Source organism: Antennarius striatus, chromosome 12, assembly GCF_040054535.1.
Source record: "Antennarius striatus isolate MH-2024 chromosome 12, ASM4005453v1, whole genome shotgun sequence".
NCBI lineage: Eukaryota > Metazoa > Chordata > Actinopteri > Lophiiformes > Antennariidae > Antennarius > Antennarius striatus.
The window spans coordinates 21,058,898-21,077,148 of NC_090787.1; the positions used below are offsets into that span (position 1 = coordinate 21,058,898).

Here is an 18,251-nt window from a genome sequence, read left to right on the forward strand (position 1 = left end):
CAGTGCAGTCTGGGAGCTGGTGTCAGCTGGTTCTAGTCTGTCTAACTGCAACTCAAATAGGATCTCCTCATGACAGGTCCAACTCCTCTGAAATCTAATGAGTAACTTATAACAGGGATGGTGCCTTGCTCAAGGGTGCCTCGGCAGTGCCGGGGAGGTGAACTAACACCTCCCACTGCCAGTTCACAATCAAAAATTTTTTCCCGACACGGGTTTTGAGCCGCTGACCCTCTGGTCCCCAGTCCAAGACTTAGCAGACTGAGGCCCCGTCCACACGGAGCCGATCTTTTTGAAAACGCAACTTTTTTTCCCTGCACAGAAAAAAATTTGCGTCCACACAACAGTTTTTTCGAAAAAATCTCTGCCCACACGTATTAAGTGTGTTGGTCAACACGTTTATTAGCAGAACAACTCAGAACGACGGGAGACAGGATCAGACGTGTGGAAATTGGGCTTCTTAGTTACAGAGAAACTTACAGGTGTAGGAGAGACGGAATTCTTACTGATTGGCAGGTGATTAAATACTTGCAATAAAACGTAAGTAATTATTAAAAAATCATTCAATGTGATTTTTATCTCGATTTTTGTTTTAGAGTCCATCTCACAGTTGAAGTGTACCTTTGATAAAAATTACAGAACTTTACATGCTTGTAAGTGGGAAAACCTGCAAAATTAGCTGAGTATCAAATACTTGTTCTCCCCACTGTATTTATTTATTTTATTTAATTTTTTTAATTTAATATACTGTTTTGATCCCCGAAGGGAAATTAAGAATGCACACTCTAGCTAATGATTCAAACGCATGCATATGTATATTAGTGTGTACAGGCCTCTGTAGCACACACACACATACACAAGGAGGCCTGTAGGCATGCAAGGGAGGTACTGTAGAGTAGCAGGCAGCTCCTTCTTGGTGCGCCTTAAATGAGCAATTTTGTAAAGGGGACAGCACCTTGCTCAAGGGCGCCTCGGCAGTGCTCCAGAGGTGAGCTGACACCTCCCACTGTCAGCTCACCTCCGGGTATTTTTTTGAGCGGGAGAGGGAATCGAACCGCCGATCTTGAAATCATAGGACGACCCGCTCTACCGCCTGCTTTACCACTGAGCCACTGCCGCCCCGATAGCTCCACTATCAATGTTAGCATTCCATAACTCGTCTTGACTTATAAATATTATAATGCAATTTATATTTGCAGTGGTGGGCGGTCAGGGCCAGCTGGGCCTTCTCACCTGGTCTAACATAACCAGAAATCATGATAATATTTATGATAAAAGGTAGTTATATTTTAAGGCATTTTCCTTATATACATACAAATACATACTTTTATATATAGTGCGCCTGTGTGTGTGTGTGTGTGTGTGTGTGTGTGTGTGTGTGTGTGTGTGTGTGTGTGTGTGTGTGTGTGTGTGTGTGTGTGTGTGTGTGTGTGTGTGTGTGTGTGTGTGTGTGTGTGTGAAACTTTAAACTGACCTGGACACGGTGCTGCTCTTTCCTGATCCCGTAGAGTTCATGCTTCTTCCCTTTTCTTTAAACTGACTCCTTTTCTGATCCACCGCAAGTCCAAAACTACAAACACACATCAACAGTCAAAAAAAACTGTAAAAACACTGACACAAGTTAGAGAGAGGAAATAAAGTGTGGAAGAAAGTGTCAGTGACTTTAATCAATCTAGAGAATTAAGTGAACTCACCAGGATTGAGAGTTACTGTTACTGGAATGAAGATGGTTAGCTGCAGAGAAAAACAAGGAAAGATTTCTCAGACAAATCAAGACTTCATTAGTCACTTTGGAGGAATGGTGCATGTAAGTCTTAAAGGAAGTCAAAATTTTCCCTAACAAGCTAATTTCCTCGTCTGTTCAATTGGTTTAGCAGCATAGCACACCATGCTACACCTGCCAGGCTTTGGGTTTCTCTACATGAAGCATTGTGTGTGTTTAGTTTCAGATCTGTGAAGGTTCCGTCTGCTGTGTTTCCTGGGTTGTAAATTACAATGAAGGAGTTTGATGTTCATTGTGTCAGAGAACGGAAAGGGATCACAAACTGGAGGTGTGACTGCTTTTTGGGTTCATGATGACATGTTCAGGCCTGACACCCTTTCACTGTCAGTCTTAAGATCTGTCATTCTTCTACATTTCATTTCAGCTATATTCTTTCATTTGAACCCAGTCTTTGTTTTGTGATGAAAAACTGGATTAGAGGAGCAAAAAACTTGAACAAGTCACCTCCAAAAACTGTCACTGACTCACTTCCATCCTTCACAACCCAAATCATTTCATAAACTAATTCACTTCCCCAAAAACTCATGCATTTACGCCTTAATCCTCTACCATCCTATTCTAGTGATGAACATCGCTGAAGGCCATCGGAGTCTGTCTTCATAACATCTTCTAAGTATTCTGTGGGCATTACTCAGTCTCAACATGATTAAAGCGCTCAATCTCCAGGCTTAACGTGAGAGATGTCAGCTGATGACAAGCAGTAGACGGGGCACTTCATTAAATGGGTTGTCCGGGTTTTCAAGAAATGCTTAAGTAAAATGGAGAAGAGTCATGACAATTCAAAGGTAATGGTGTGTAAAGGTAATATATCAAACAAGGCAACAGGAGCATAAAGAAACTCAAAAGTACTGAGACGCAGGTTTAGTCCTGGTAGCACGAAAACTGGCTCACAAGTTCAAGTAAGACACTAATTACAATTTTAATATGAAGACAAGCCCTGAAAGCACGTGTTTCCTATATTTCAGCCATTGGATAATTGTGGTAATTACTCACACAAGTGATGCAAATGATGTCAACTGATCCTGCATAACTTTCATATATTTAAAGGGAGAATGTATGTTTAGAATGAACACACCATAAAATATTTCCGTTTATTGTTTTGGTGTTATGATCCACAATTTACTTTTTATTTTAGGCTTCATCCTGATGAATGTTGAAGCTGTAACAGGTTCTGAATGTTCTTTATCGGTACTTTTTTGTTTAGTTGTCCACCACTATTTTCAAAATTTTTGAAGAAATCTAATGTGCAAGTAGTTGAGAGGCTTCATGAAAACTGGCAGAGGAATGAGCCAAAGAAGAAAATCCCTGCATTTTAGGGTACATTGGAAAAAAAGGAAGTTGTCAGAGTCCATTTCAATTTTAATGACTTGGAAAGATTGTAATCCTTCAACATTTACAAAATGAACTAGGATTATGCAGCACTTTGTCAAATTGGAAAAGATTGTGCTCATTGATAGGGGGTCGGCTGCCATGTCTATATTTATATGGCAAAGTTAATGTAATTCAGTAGTACCTTGAGATACAAGGTGTTCAACATATGAGTTATTTGAAATAGAAGCCGTCGTTTGTTCATATTTTTGTTCGACACACAAGCATGAAAGGGAAGGACTTGTTGATCAGTTATTAACTTCAACCAATAGTGAAATGTTTAGACAGTCAAATTTCAACAAAGCAGTAGCTGTTGTGGTCTTTCTGATTGTGCACTAAGCTTAATGAACTATTGTGTAACTTCATCGGTGACTGCTGAGGTCTTTCATCAAACCTACAAAAACAGAATCCACTCATTAACGTTACTTCAGGTCCAGATTCCAGAGCCTGACCTCCTGCCACACGGAGACACACACAACATTCCCACGTGTCAGTGCTCCGTGATTCAAAGAGAAGTCATTACAGCCCATTGTTAACAACAATGCAAGCAGCCTCTTGCCATTACGGTTGTATTCACAGCAGATTAGAGGTATGGTGAAACACACCACCATGGTCAGCCGAGCATGCAGGCAGTGTTTCCACACGTATGAGCAAGCATCTCTGTGGGACGAAGGATTGCTGCACCGTAGTTCTGTTGATCCCACTGACACGGTTGTTTGGTAGGCATCTCACCTGTGTGCATTTCCACACGGTTTGAGGATTTCTTTTTGCAGGATTGAACAATTACAGTATTTTCCGCACTATAAGGCTTACTGGATTATAAGGCGCACTGTTGGTTTTTGAGAATATTGGTAGAAGGATGCTGAGTTTTGAACTACCAGGCAGGAGGCCTAGAGGAAGACCAAAGAGGAGGTTTATGGATGTAGTGAAAGAGGACATGAAGGTAGTTGGTGTGAGAGAAGAGGATTCAAAGGACAGGGCTAGATGGAGGACACTGATTCGCTGTGGCGACCCCTGAAGGGAAAAGCCCAAAGGAAAAGAAGAAGAAGAAGTTGGTTTTTTTATTAGAACATTAAAGGCTTTTACGCGCGCCTTATAGTGAGGAAAAAACTATAATTGGTTTTCTAACAAAGACCCAATTTAAAGTATAGCACATAGGAGTTAATACAAGATTTTTTAAATTACTAAAAATTAAAAAGGTGTGTGTGTTTATTACAGGGCATGTACACACTATATATGTATGTAATTAACTGTGTGCTAGAATGTGCTACTAATTTCCCTTCAGGATTACTAAAGTATATAAAATAAAAAATAATAGAAAATAAGTGACGTTCACTTTCTTTTATGATCATCAAATTAAAAAGGAAATTACCCGATGAACACCTGGAACTATACAATAATCACAAAACTTCCCAGTACAAAGAAATCTTCTGAGCACCCAGGCATGAAATTTACTAAAAGGTCTTAGAGTTCTGACATTTTCATAGAATTTTACCTCAAAATTGTGATTGTGTCCCAGAGATCCTGGTGAAGATAAGAGTAACTGACAGCATGTAACAGAGATCCTCAACATTCTGAACTAGTTGAGACAATTACAGAAACACTCCCTCCAAACAACCAATGGATTCAACCACTGTTCAGGAAAGTTTTCTGAATCACTTCTGAGCAAGGATGCCTTTCCTTGAGTTCAAAACTCCCATAAAGTATGTGTTTGAATACATACCCTGGTCGTATTTCAGTAATGAAATGTGAAACTCCTCACGAGGCAGTGTCAGCTATAGATGTGACAAAGATTTATGGGGCAAACAATCTTATCTCATCAGAGAAAAATATATTGCTGTGCATGTTGGGCATCATGTCTGAAAATCTACAGATGTTTGGCTCTTATGGTGCACAATCATTGCAAGACAATGAAAACCTGTCCTACCTTCACCACTTGAGCACAAGCACCAGTTATGTTAAGACTAAGTGACAGCCTGGGGCAAGTTTTCAAAAAACATTATTGTGATGCAAGGGTTCTACTAGGGTGGTGATTACCTTAATATAAGGTACTGCCATGTTACTGCAAACACAGATCTCATCTGTAGCGCGTCACTGCCTCACTGTTCAGTGTTTGGAGAATGCTTCTCCTACCTGTTTGTCTTTCTGCCATTTCAATCTCTGCTTAAAAACTCTTTTGTCTCTTAAAAGCCCTCTCTCCTACTCCTAACAGTTTTTCTCATGAAGAGTGATCTTAAGGACTAAGTGGCTTTGTGAAGACATTTTATCTTTACTGGGATCTCATCTTGACTTCAAAGAGCGTTTTAGAAAGCGTCATAATTCTAAGAATTTCATCACTGTGACCGGCTCCTTTCAACAAGGACTGTGGCCCTGCTCCTACCTTAAAATGTACCTTCACTGTTGTAGACAAAGCTCACTGTCGACATACTTTTAATTAGTTTTCATGCATTTTCTGATTTCTGGTGAACGTGTGTATCTGTATGCAGGTATTGAACATGTAACACTATGTGTGAGAATATCTCCAACAGAAATGTAGAGACATCAGGATAGTATAGATAACATGTGTCTAACTCAAGTCACAGGGGCCAAATGTGGCCCACCCCATTATTTTATGAGGCGAACGAGAGCATAAAAGGTCAGAGTGTCTAAAAATAAATAGGTCAAAAGTGTATTTTGAGCAAAACTACATTTCCCACAATGCAGTAATTAACCCCATTTTAACTTTGAAAAAAACATTGTGAGCAAAGTTAACGTCCTAACTTGTGTTTGATGTTATTTTTCTTTATTGATAGTTTGATCCTTGATTGATGGAGTTCTGTGAGTTTAATAACCTGACAAATTAAAAGGATTTATGTTAGAACAGAGAAACAAACAAACATTTTTCTATGTAACTGTAATGTTTGTAACTAAAATAACAAATTCAGCATTATTTAACATTAAGGACTAGGTACATTTATTGAACATTTATGTTACATTACATTGAGTTACATTTAGTTACATTTATTAGTTACATCTGGCCCCTTGAGGACAGCCATTATGCTGATGTGGCCCTGGGTGAAAATGAGTTTGACACCCCTGTTATAGATAATATAAACTGAGGCATAATTTCTATTAAAGTTAGCCATTAATGCATCCAATAACAAAATAATTATTAGTTCTAGACTAATATGTTACATAAAGTCTAACATCCATCTTTTTAACTGACCCTGTGTGAGATGGTGATTTTACCAAAATGTCAACATGTTCCCTTCACTGCTGGCAACATGTTGAATGAATAATTGGCAGAACATGATGAGGAAACTGTTAACAATGAGCAGTAACCTGTAATCGTGTTTGTATTGTGATTTTTTTTCCTGTGTACTCACCCTCTGCTCCCAGTGAAAGGTCATCTTCAAAGCTGCAGCCGTTCCTCGGAGCTCCTGTTCTCACACACACCAGGGCACGCACACGCACACGCACACACACACACACACACACACACACACACACACACACACACACACACACACACACACAGTTACAAAAGGTAAATAAAATTATAATATTTCTTAATGATAATTATCAATAAATAAAAATAACTGCTCGTATTGCCCAAAAACAAGTGTTATCTATAACAACACAAAGAACAAATGGTGCTCACCCCTGTTGGGAGAAGCACTCTGATCATCCAGAGAAGCTCCGAGGGGAGTTCTGGGCAGGAGACAGAGACAGAGTCACACACAAACAACATCAATTTTCCATATATACATTAATAACAATGTTATCAGAAACCATTTTATCCAAAATGATTCAGTGATGGTGAATTTAACCCTTAACTGGGTCCACTTCTACAACAGGATCGCTTAAAATAGCTTGATAGGCATTAATAAACCAGCTACTATTATCAGCGACATAACACACGTAGAAACAAACATGAAACACTCAAAAGTCCACAGCCATGGGCGTATTTGATGGAAAAAACACACACACAAATAAAATTATAATAATTTGACTTGTCCATGTTGGAATTTCTCACATATCTGAGTAAAACTTCCAGAATTAAAATTATAAAAAAATATTTAGAACAATTAAGATATATAGACATGCATTTTAAAAAAGGCATGAGAAATGTTAACAGAAAGTTATGTAGAAAAATACTGAGCAGTTTTTGAGTCATGTCCCAGAAACCCTATTCTGGGTCAAGTCTCACCCACAGAATGAGTTCAAATCCAACCTGTAACCATGGAAGTGGGGGGGGGGGAAATTGGGTCTGTAATGCAAAAGGCACCACTAAAGTCTTTGGAAGTTGTTTGTAGAAAGTCTTGTGAAAAATAATCCAATACAGTTTTTGAGTTATGCTCCACAATGCAACAGGATGGAGGGATGCATCGGTCACTTCAAACTATCCAAAGCAAGGCTCAATCCTAATTTTGTAGTTGTTATTACTGCAAGCTAAGAACTAACCTGGCTACACTAACACAATCTGTCAGACTGGGGCTAACTGCCTCTTATTTTATCTTATTTGGCTAAGGATACCTCTCATTCTGTCTTAAGTTAGCTATGTTAACTGCCTGTCAGTCAAAGGTTAACCAATCATCAACACTATCTGCGTGTTCTATGAAAGCCAACTATATTAGCAACAACGTACGTCAGCCAAAGGCTAAATAATGCAGGAAAACTACATGTCAGGTGAACGCTAACTACCAACAATGCAAAGTGTCTTCCCGTTAAAGGCTAACCATCTCAGGATAACTCGGATAACTCCTACTCAGTTGTGTCCCAAGTGTTCTACTAACCAGACGAGTTGTCCCGCAATAAGTAGGTGACAGATCGGACTAGCTGAAGGAAGAGGTAAGCTAGCTGTTGCTGTTTGTTCGAAGGCGCTGGAAACACTGAGCCGTTACACAACCTGCAGCTCTTATCAATGGGACAAACTTCACGGCACCATTCAACAAACACACACACAGATGATTGTATAACGCCGCGCAGGCGCAGCGTCTGCCATCCCGCCCACTTCCAACCTGCAGCCGTGTTCCGGCTGTTGCCATAGTGACCTGTTACTTTGGATTCCTCTTGTCATGCTACCACAGCGATGCAGTTTTGCAGAGGACATGCCAGTACACCGTACATTGAGAGATTGGTGAGTGACGACAGCTAATATGGTCTGTACGATAACAATGTTGACTCAGGAGGCGGAGCCTCTCCTTTGTTGACTCTTTCTTTTTTCTGGCTTTCCTTCCGTCTTCTGTCTGCTTCTCCCAACGTCTGCCTTTGCTCGGATGACTCTATGCTCCCTATTTCTGGGCGTTGGTCGGGTCTCTCTCTGTGCGCTCTTCTGTAAGCTGTATTTCTAGGACTCGGTTCGACGTCAGCAGCTAAGCAAACATTTAGACATCACCACTCTACAGTAATACGCATCAGAAAACCGTAAGCAAGAAAACGAGTTCGCCAGTGAGTCATTAAACCAGTTAGGCGGGACTTGAAAGACTACTAGAGTCTGTTTACTGTACATTCCCGATAATAATTTTATAATCATACATCATTTTGTTAATCATATTAATTCTAGGTTCTGCTGCACTTCATTGGGAACAAGGTCAGTTCAAAGCCACTTCAAAAATAATCTACCAGACATACAGCCAGACCCTGCATCTGGGATCAAACTGGGGGCCCTGGGCAAGGACTGACGCCTCCATACATGGGACGTTAAACACCATCTACACTCTGAGACCTTTATCTTCAGGAACCAATAAAAGCAGACAATCTATAGAGTCTGATCTGCACACATGTAACAGCTGCTAAACCAACTTAAGCAGACCACAAAAAACATTGACATGGTTCTTATATAATGTGTGAGTTTGATACTGTACCCGCATTCAATAAGCCAGCTGGTTATCTTGTTAGGAACTCGCCCTGATGAGACAGAGACAAATGGAAATGTTAAAGCAATGAGTGAGATGATGTGTTCAACAGTACCTGTAATTAAAAAATGCAATAAAAGTGTCACAGTGGTACTTTTATAGGATCACGCTATCTCAGTCTACCACCACTGGGTACATTTAAACAAGTCACATGTTATATCGCTTCAGACCATTGTTACCTAATTACAGCTAAAGATTATTTTCAGTATCACTCATTTTCTTTTTTCTTTTTTTTTTTTTACATCCGAAGCCAAAGGTTCCGCACTTGATCAAAATCTAAATGCAACTCTTCATTTAGCTCTGATTTTTCAAGATTCTGTAAAAGTATATAGGATTATTCGCTTCAAATGTTCCTCATATATTTAATTCATTCCATGTTGATAAGCTGTAAATAAAAGGCCACTCTACATTAGCAGGTTAATCACACAACAAAATGCCACACACGCTGCCAAAGGAGAGCATTCCAACACTCCTCGGCACAAAGCGACGCCCTTGATGCATGTGACCGACATGAGTCACAAGGGAGCTGATTGGACAGCATCATTACTGCACAGGTGCCTGTTGTTCCACTCTACAATGAGCACACTGAACAACATTAAGGTACTGTAATAATGATCTAACAATACTAGGACAGATACAGCACACGGGTTGTCCTCAAGATACCAACATCAGACTGAGGAACATTTGTAGATACGAACGACCGCGAGTACTGTAGTACCCCTTTCTGCCACAGCCCCAGCCGAGCAGCACCGCTGTGTTCGGGCATTTCCAGTACCGTATTTTCCGCACTATAAGGCGCACCTAAAAGCCTAAAATTTTCTCATAAACCCGTGGTGCGCCTTATAATCCGGTGAGTCATATATGTGGATTAATATTCATATTAATATTGGTTAAAAACATGATCGCTGAAAAAAAGCCGGCAGTCTGGTCGCCAGTCACGCCGCATTCCGTCACCAGAGGAGCCCCCTCACAAGGCACTCGGGCCCACGCCCCCTAACAACGGTAGTCAAGGGGCGTCACCGAAGTCCCGCTCTGACTGAGCTGCTGTCAGACGGTAGAGCAGACTGTAGGAGCACCGGTGGTTACGTAGTAGAACATAAGGAACTTTCAACAATTCTATTAATAAAGTTTGACTGACTGACTGATCTCAGTATTTCCTAACTATTTGGCGTCAGAAATAACCCACTTTAAACTGAATTGGTCTTAACAATGCCATTGTGCTGTTATCTGGAATCTAGTGACGGTCCATTCTATCAGTCTGTGGAAACACACGGAGAAACTGGCATAAAGGTGAATAAAGACCCTCAAAGATGAACTTCCAGCCTTTTCTGAAATTTCGAGAGCAGAGTCACTGCTAGACAAAGGTGTCTGGTGTGCTGCATTGATTTACAAATGTAGTTGATAGCTCTGGGGGGGCGGCGGAGGGGCGCATTCAGGTTGTGTATTCTGTCTGCAGCGACCTGCGGTGAGATTCACGGCGGTGAGACACCGACGTTAAAGTCAGTTCTAGGAGTAAAACAGCGTCACATTTGTCAGTAAATTATCAGCCTGACATTAAAAACTAGTTAAAAAATTGTTTAGGACACACAGCAGCAAATAGCTGCACCTCACCTCCGACTGGACTACCGATCGATCGAAGATGCACGTCGGAGCTTAAATATCTGCTTCGAACTTCAGATCAGGAAATAATCCGCTCTGTTGGCACTGACTGTACTCGTAATGAATTTAACCAGTTTTTAATGTCAGGTTTTTTAATATGCGTGTTGACTTCTTTCTAAGATGGCAGTGATCAAGTGATCAGGTTTCCTTGATGAGGCTCAGAATGGCTTATTGACATAACAACAGGGGCCATTCAAAGGTAGTCAGGAAGTCATGAATACAATCATGACTGCCTGAGGAGCGTGGCTCTACCTAGTGGACGGATTGCGCAACTACAGCCGCTGCAGTTAATCAAATAAATTTTATTTATTTTTTATTGTGTGCGACTTATAATCCGGTGCGCCTTGTATATGAAATAAATTATAAAACAAACAAATTATTGAGGGTGCGCCTTATAGTCCAGTGCGCTTTATAGTGCGGAAAATACTGTAATCATCTCCCCCATCGTGTTCTTGTATGTGTCTCTGTAAGCATCTCAGCACGTCGTTTCTCATTGGCTCTTTTACCCTGCTCAAAGAAACTTTACAAAGATGGTTTTTCTTGTTTGTTTTGCTGGATTGGGAGTTTAAATTTAGCCGCAATGTATTCTGTTTTACTTGAGATTGGCCGGAGAATTGGGGCAGCAGGGGCGGTATCGCAGTCGCGAGTGCCGAGTGGTTGTTTGTCTTTTCATGCTGTGAGTGATGAGCTGGCATGTAATCCGGGGTGTACCCCGCCTCTAACCCATAGCCGGTTGGGATAGGCACCAGCAGACTCATGACCTGCAAGTCTGATAAGTGGCCGAAGACAAGATGATTGCGATTGACGGACAGATGGATGGATGGACGGACAGGCTACTTATTTTCCATTTAGTCTTAGTTAACCAAAGACTCTTTTGTTGCTGTAACTTCTTCCATTGAGCTGACGGGTGGTCGAGTTCAGTAATTGTAGACTGTTGAGTCCTCCTCTCCTTGTGATGACTCTGATTCATGTGTTTTATGTGAAAATAAATAACCAAAAACCTGGTGTATGTGTGTAGTCTCTATCAGCACTAACCCAAAGGTAAAGGAAAAGCCACAGAAAACAAATGTGTTTAATGTAAACTGCAATTTCATGCACATCTGAGGTGGAGTTTTGAAGCCACAGCAAGATTAATATGTCCATCCATGCATCCATCCATTCACTGTCTTATTTTCCTTGATCCACTGTCGCGGGTGTCTGGAGTCTATCCCAGCTGGCTTAGGGCGTAAAGCGGGGGAAACCCCTGGTACGCCGCCAGTGCACCGCGGAGCCACACAGACACAGACCAACCCACACGCACACACTCGCATGTTTTTTGGAGTTGGGAGGAAGCCGGAGAACCCGGAGAGAACCCACGCAGACACAGGGAGAACATGCAAACTCCACACAGAGCGGGATTTGAACCAGGAACCACCTTGCTGTGCGGCGACAGCACTACCCAATGCGACACCGTGTCGCAGATTAATGTGTGAATTTTTAAAAACTGCCCCAGCCTGACACAGTCTGGAAACATTTGTTCCAAACTGCTAAGAATAAGAGATGGAGGTATGTGAAAGCAAACTGTGATGATATGATGTTTTCCTGAAAGCTACCTCAAGTACGATAAAACCCTCTGAATAATTTCTTCTTACTTAGCCAGTAACTTTGATTTTGGCACTCAGGTGTGACTTAGCTTATAAGGTAGGAATAGATTTTTTTTCAGCAAACATAAGGTAAAGGTGAAATAGTTATCTTTTCAAAAAGGCATATTCCCATTTGCAGTAGTGTACCGTATTGGTAAGTTTTAAGCTAACCTGGTTCTTGTGAGGGTTTCTGAGCCTCCTCATCCTTCCGGTCCTCTTGGGGCACCTGGGAAGCACAGCTATCTGGTTCCGATTCCTGCCAGATGGAGTCTTTGCTCTGGGCCCAGGCTCGGCGCCGCAGATAGGCTAAGCTGCAGTCCGAGTGCACTCCAGGATCTGAGAATCAACCAGGCGAGTAATGAGATGGGCTGACGTTTGAAGTCATCCGTCAGGTTTATCAGCTGTTCGGCCTAACAAACAGAAACTACAACCATGTATAAATACACACCGTGGGTGAGTCAGCAGGTCAGTCCGTGCCCTGAGTGTCTAAGTTACAGGACCATTCTTTTAATCAGGGGCAAAAAAGAAGACTGAGGACCCAGCATGAATGTACTATCATACTGAGTGACAACATACAGAGAAGGGATTGTTAAGTGAAATTCTTATATCATGGATCAATGTGTGAAAACCTGTTCTGTATTATATAATTAGTTACACAGCAGTACCTTGGCTAAAGTCTTTTCGAGTTACTTCCGTCTTGATTATACGTCCTTTTTTTTAAAAAAGCAAAAGAAAATAGAAATCAAATTTACATCATTTTGCTCCACTTTACGTCTGTCCACCACCAATATTGGAATCATAAAATGAGTAGAAAACCATTAAAAGCACAGAAAATCATTTTACTAAATAATAAGTAATTCCTCGCTCTTGAACACCCGCAGCTTTACCTCATTGCAGATTTCTAGTAGGTGGTCACATGATACCGCGCATTCTATTGGCTGACGGCATCCGGAAGTGCGCTGCGTTCTGTAAGTCTCAGAACACAACGCATTTCCATGTGACACAAAAGTGCTTTAAACAGTCTATCAGAGTGTGGGAAAAGGTAATACAGATAGAAGGTGGTTTAATATCAGTATGGGGAGGGTTCCTAAATGTTTAAATTACCACAAATAATAAAATAGTTTGTTGGTCTATCGTGGAATTTTGTTTTTTTTCGGGTGGTTCCTGGAACGCATTAACTGGTAGCAACAAGGGATCACTGTATATCATATTATTAGCCTGAAGCAACCCATGTGACCTGCAAGGCAGAGGAAGAGGCTGAAGACGAAAAAGCTATCTAATAACTGGGCCCTCCAGTCCCAACCGAGATCAGACTGAAAACCTGTGGGGTTGGTTGAGTGCAAACATCCCCCCCAGACTCAACAGCAACTCTGACTGCTGATACATTTGGATGAAGAGGTGAAAAACATTGCTAGAACCCTCAGGGTAGCCAGCATGATGGTCCATGTGTCACACTGAAATTTAAATTTGGGTTAATTTAATAAAAGAAACTTTTGAGGGAAGTGAGTGCCCTCTAGTTATTTATTCCAGTGTTTTATCCATTATGTTTTTGCAGTCAGTTTTGATTGTTCAGTAAGACGACCCACCGGCAGCAGAGCTGGTTTCCATCCCCAGAGTTACATTCTCCATGGTAATGTGTTTGACTGTTGGTCAGAGTGACAACCAGGGACGTCAACTCTACAGCAACATCAGCAACAGGCGACAAACCTTCAAAAGAGAAAGAGATGAACAGCACTCTAAATAAATAGTGCATTTTGTTGTGGATGGATGATATAGAATTAAGTTGTTTAATGATGAGAAGACAGGTTCAGGTGTTACCATTACAATGAATAAACAATGCAGTCACAGATTGCAACATCCCACGACAACCATGAATTCACAATTTTACCCTGACCTACACATTTTTGTGCCTCTGGCTTCCTGAAAATGTTGCTTTTTGTTTTGTGATTATATCTCATCAGGTTTAAGAAATTTGTACCTAAAAAGGTATTCTTCTTTTCCTTTCGGCTTTTCCCTTCAGGGGTCGCCACAGTGAATCAATTGCCTCCATCTAGCCCTGTCATTTGAATCCTCTTCTCTCACACCAACTACCTTCATGTCCTCTTTCACTACATCCATAAACCTCCTCTTTGGTCTTCCTCTAGGCCTCCTGCCTGGCAGTTCAAAACTCAGCATCCTTCTACCAATATATTCACTATCTCTGCACCTAAAAAGGTATAAAAGTGAAAATTTGACCTAGACCTAGTTTTTCAAGGTCAAAGTTGTGTTCTAATTTTCATTCATTTGCCTCCCTGAATATAAGGCCTTTTGTTTCGTCTTTCCATCTTATCCGGTTCCTGAGATATGTGCAAAAAAAAAAAAAGTACAAAATTGAAATTTGACCTTGACCTCAAGGTCAACATCTCATTTTTATCCCCTTTGCTGCCCAAGTAATGTGGTTTTTCTTTCATCTTTCTATCTGCAACGCGGTTGATGAAAGAACATTGATATTTGGTGGACAGATGGACAAACACACGAACACTGACATTACAATACATCACCGCTTTGAAGCAGAATGTAATAGTTACAGGTAGTCCTCAAAGTACGAACATCTGACTTGTGAACATTCGTAGTTAAGAACAACCGTGCACCGCCATGTCCGACTACTGTGGTTCTTCTTTCTGCCACAACCCCCACTGAGCAGCGTAACATTAACACCACAGATTCAGATTTCACACATCATGTCAACTTAACTCAGCAAATATCAGAATAGGTTAACAGTCTGATGTTGGGCTTCATGTGGTCTTTTCAGGGTTCCTTTTGGCACGTTATCTGCAGGGTTTTATCCTTTTCTCCACATCTCTGTGAACCTCTGATCATGAAATGAACCCACAATGTATTTCTATTCATGGAGACGTTCACCAACATGGAGACTGAAAACAATTCAGGTCAGGTTGAAAGTTAGAGTAGCGATGTAGAGGATAGAATACCTGTAAGAAAATCTGTCACCACCTGCTGTTAGTTCATATTTTTTAAATATTCATGAGGTTGTCTCCCCGTACGAGACAAATGATGTAGGAACCAATGTTGGCAGGTTAGGTTTCTGTCTGGAAGCATTAACTGAAGCTGACGCTGAACTCTGAATGTTTTGCTATGTTAACTATTGATCAAGTTAACTGAAAAACTTAATGGAAATAAAATAGTCATCAAACATAAAGGGGCGTGTCTGACTTTTGATGACCAGCAAGGGCCTCAATGCGTCATTGACGTCAGTGTGGTGGACCACCTCAGTGGATTAAAGCTTGGCTTTTTATCCTCTATACACCCGGGATAAAATTCGTTCAGCAGAGTAGAGAAAAACACTACATTACGGTACTATGGTATTTTATTTTATTTACGTGTTGTTTTTATGTCCTGTAATTGTTTCTGGTCAGTCTTAGGGAATATAACTTTACTATTTAGAGCAGTAATGGCATTTTCATGATTTACATTATAGACTGAAATTTTAATAAGTAAGGACTTATTAACAATTCAGTTTATGAAAAGCCTCCTGGAACCAAATGTTTTTAAGTTGACAACTACATATATATATAGTTAATAATAGCCAGCTCCTACTATATACTAATGTAACTCTCTGGTACAATACATTAGTCAAGAGTTTGCCTTTTGTTTTCAGCCGCAAACAAGATGTGGTGTGATGTGTTGAGGTAAATTTTCCTGAGGCTGACTTGACGTTACATATTCTACAGTATTCTGTGTTTTATACACGTTAAGATGCTTAAACTACACATTGTGACGCTTTAGCTCGACAGGAAAGAGAATGAGCCACATGGAGATAATAAGAAGACAGGATAGATTGAAAAGAAGTGCAGCATGTTCAGTCTAAATAAGAATGTGTGAAACAGGAAAAGAGTGTTTAGGATGAATAACAGAACAACTTCCTGTCAGAGAAAGAAGGACGTGGGGGAGGAAGAGATCAGTTTATTTTTAGAATTCTCTTCTCAATGTAAAAACAAACTGGAACACAAGAGAAAAAAACATAGTGTTCAGGGTGTGTTGTTGGTAGAACAGTCTATAACACACAGCCTGCTCAGGTGCTGCTCTTCATCCTCATCCTCTTAAGTCATCCTCACCACAAATGTTCAGAGGAGGGACCAGCCTCCTCCTCAGGGGGGCAGCGGCTGTGTTTAGTCTGCATTCCAAACATCATTAAAAGAATCAATTATTGGGTTTCTAACCACAACACTATTGACAAAATTTGTCCTTGGCACAAATACAAAGACAGACTAGGATTAAGCTCTGCCCAAGCTGGAGGGGAAAACAGTGAACCTTTATCGACCAGTGCGTGGCTGTTCTTCTGTCACTCCTGTCTGCCTGCTAACAAAACCTAACAAAAAAACTGACATTAGCTTAGCGTTTTCACCAGAGTTTTCTAAAACTCACCACTTCAGCCCAATTTCAGAAAACCATTTCTCTATTTTAACGTTAACTGGATGTTTAGGCAGGTTTTGTGACAACTCTCCACATGTGAGCTTTGCTAACAACAGATTTTCACTGGTAGTCATGAGTCTAGTACAATTACCACAATGGCTTTATGCCACCAACCGCATCAGGGGCATGATGACTACTAACATAAGTATGTCATGAAAGGGGTGGGGAAGTCCTCCAGTCTAGACGGGTCCCCACAGAGGAAAATCCTTACCATTACAAAACTGTACACCTACGTCACCATCATGACTGTAAGAGACAAACCTACCCTAGTGCTGTGATCTAGAACACCTGAGGAACAGGTTCTGATCATGCCACTTAATGAGTGGGAGGTTCGCTGCTGTGATCTAGGTGGATGATGGACAGACCAGTCACTGATTGTGTAAAATGATTTACAATGTAGAGGAGTCTCCTGAGAAATATATGTAAGAGTCTATTTTCTAGTATGTCTCTTTGTTATTGATGATTATCTTTAAAAAAGTAAGCATTATCAAGCAGCTCCTGCGAGACTTTTCTGGTAGGACCTTAATACAGATGGACTTGAGAAAAGTGTTGAAACAGAAACAAGATGAACCGACTGTAAAGTCATCCACAAAGAACTGCTATAACATGTCAAAGGACCACCACCTGAGGGAAACATGAACGTCTGGCACAGGATCCATTTGGAGATGTTCAGATTTCATGAGATGCTTTTAGAATGAATCCATCAGTAGGAACCAATGCTGTCACAGACTGCAAACACTCCTGCGACACCCCTGAATTCAAAATTTTACCCCTCCAAAAGCATGCATTTCAGGTTGATTGGCCATTCCAAATTGCCCGTAGGAATGAGTGTGTGTGTGCATTGTTGTATGTCTTTGTGTGTGGCTTCGCAGGGCACTGGCATCGTGCCCGGAGTGTCCCCCGCCTCACGCCCTATGCCGCCAAGATAGGCTCCGGCTCCCCGTGACCCGCTGCGGCGGATACAGCGGTGGTAATCTGAAGATGACTGACTGACTGACCCTGACCTACTTGCATAGGTCAAAGATCAAAGCTAGAACTCTGACCTACTGTCACTGATCAAAGCACCAGCTTTGATCTATGGTCTTACTCACACTGGCCTTCTCCCTCTTCTTTCTATCTTATCCGGTTGTAGAGTGTACAAAAGTTGAAATTTGACCTAGTTTTCTCAAGGTCAAAGTCATCATCTCATTTTCATCCCCTTTGCTGCCTGAGTAATGTGCTTTTTGTTTCATCATTCTATCTGCAACGGTTGTGAAGATATTTGGTGGACTAACAGACAAACGAACACACAAACACTGACAATTACAATACATTGCCGCTCCCCGGGATGTATTATCATAATTATAGGCAGCGGGTTCATGCATTGTGTACACACATGCACAATATTTATACATAGTACACAATTACGGAACACAAAGAAAGACATGATTTAAACTGGGAGCATGAACTACAACC

The 18,251-nt window shown here is 41.0% G+C and overlaps 1 protein-coding gene across 3 annotated transcripts in view; it reads right to left on the reverse strand.

Moving 5' to 3' along the window:
• Positions 1 to 18,251, reverse strand: part of itprid2 (ITPR interacting domain containing 2) — a 44,151-nt gene that overhangs the window by 21,790 nt on the left and 4,110 nt on the right. For 2 of the 3 annotated variants that reach the window (XM_068328788.1, XM_068328789.1), the window contains exons 2-8: positions 13,913 to 14,033; positions 12,498 to 12,662; positions 8,995 to 9,037; positions 6,789 to 6,838; positions 6,514 to 6,567; positions 1,692 to 1,731; positions 1,472 to 1,567 (exon numbers count right to left, since the gene is read on the reverse strand). In XM_068328788.1, coding sequence (XP_068184889.1) covers positions 1,472 to 1,567; positions 1,692 to 1,731; positions 6,514 to 6,567; positions 6,789 to 6,838; positions 8,995 to 9,037; positions 12,498 to 12,662; positions 13,913 to 13,955 — 491 coding nt within the window. In that variant the 5' untranslated portion in view covers positions 13,956 to 14,033. Of the gene's footprint in view, positions 1 to 1,471; positions 1,568 to 1,691; positions 1,732 to 6,513; positions 6,568 to 6,788; positions 6,839 to 7,923; positions 8,008 to 8,994; positions 9,038 to 12,497; positions 12,663 to 13,912; positions 14,034 to 18,251 lie in introns of those variants that run through there. The other variant, XM_068328790.1, reaches the window with a different exon arrangement.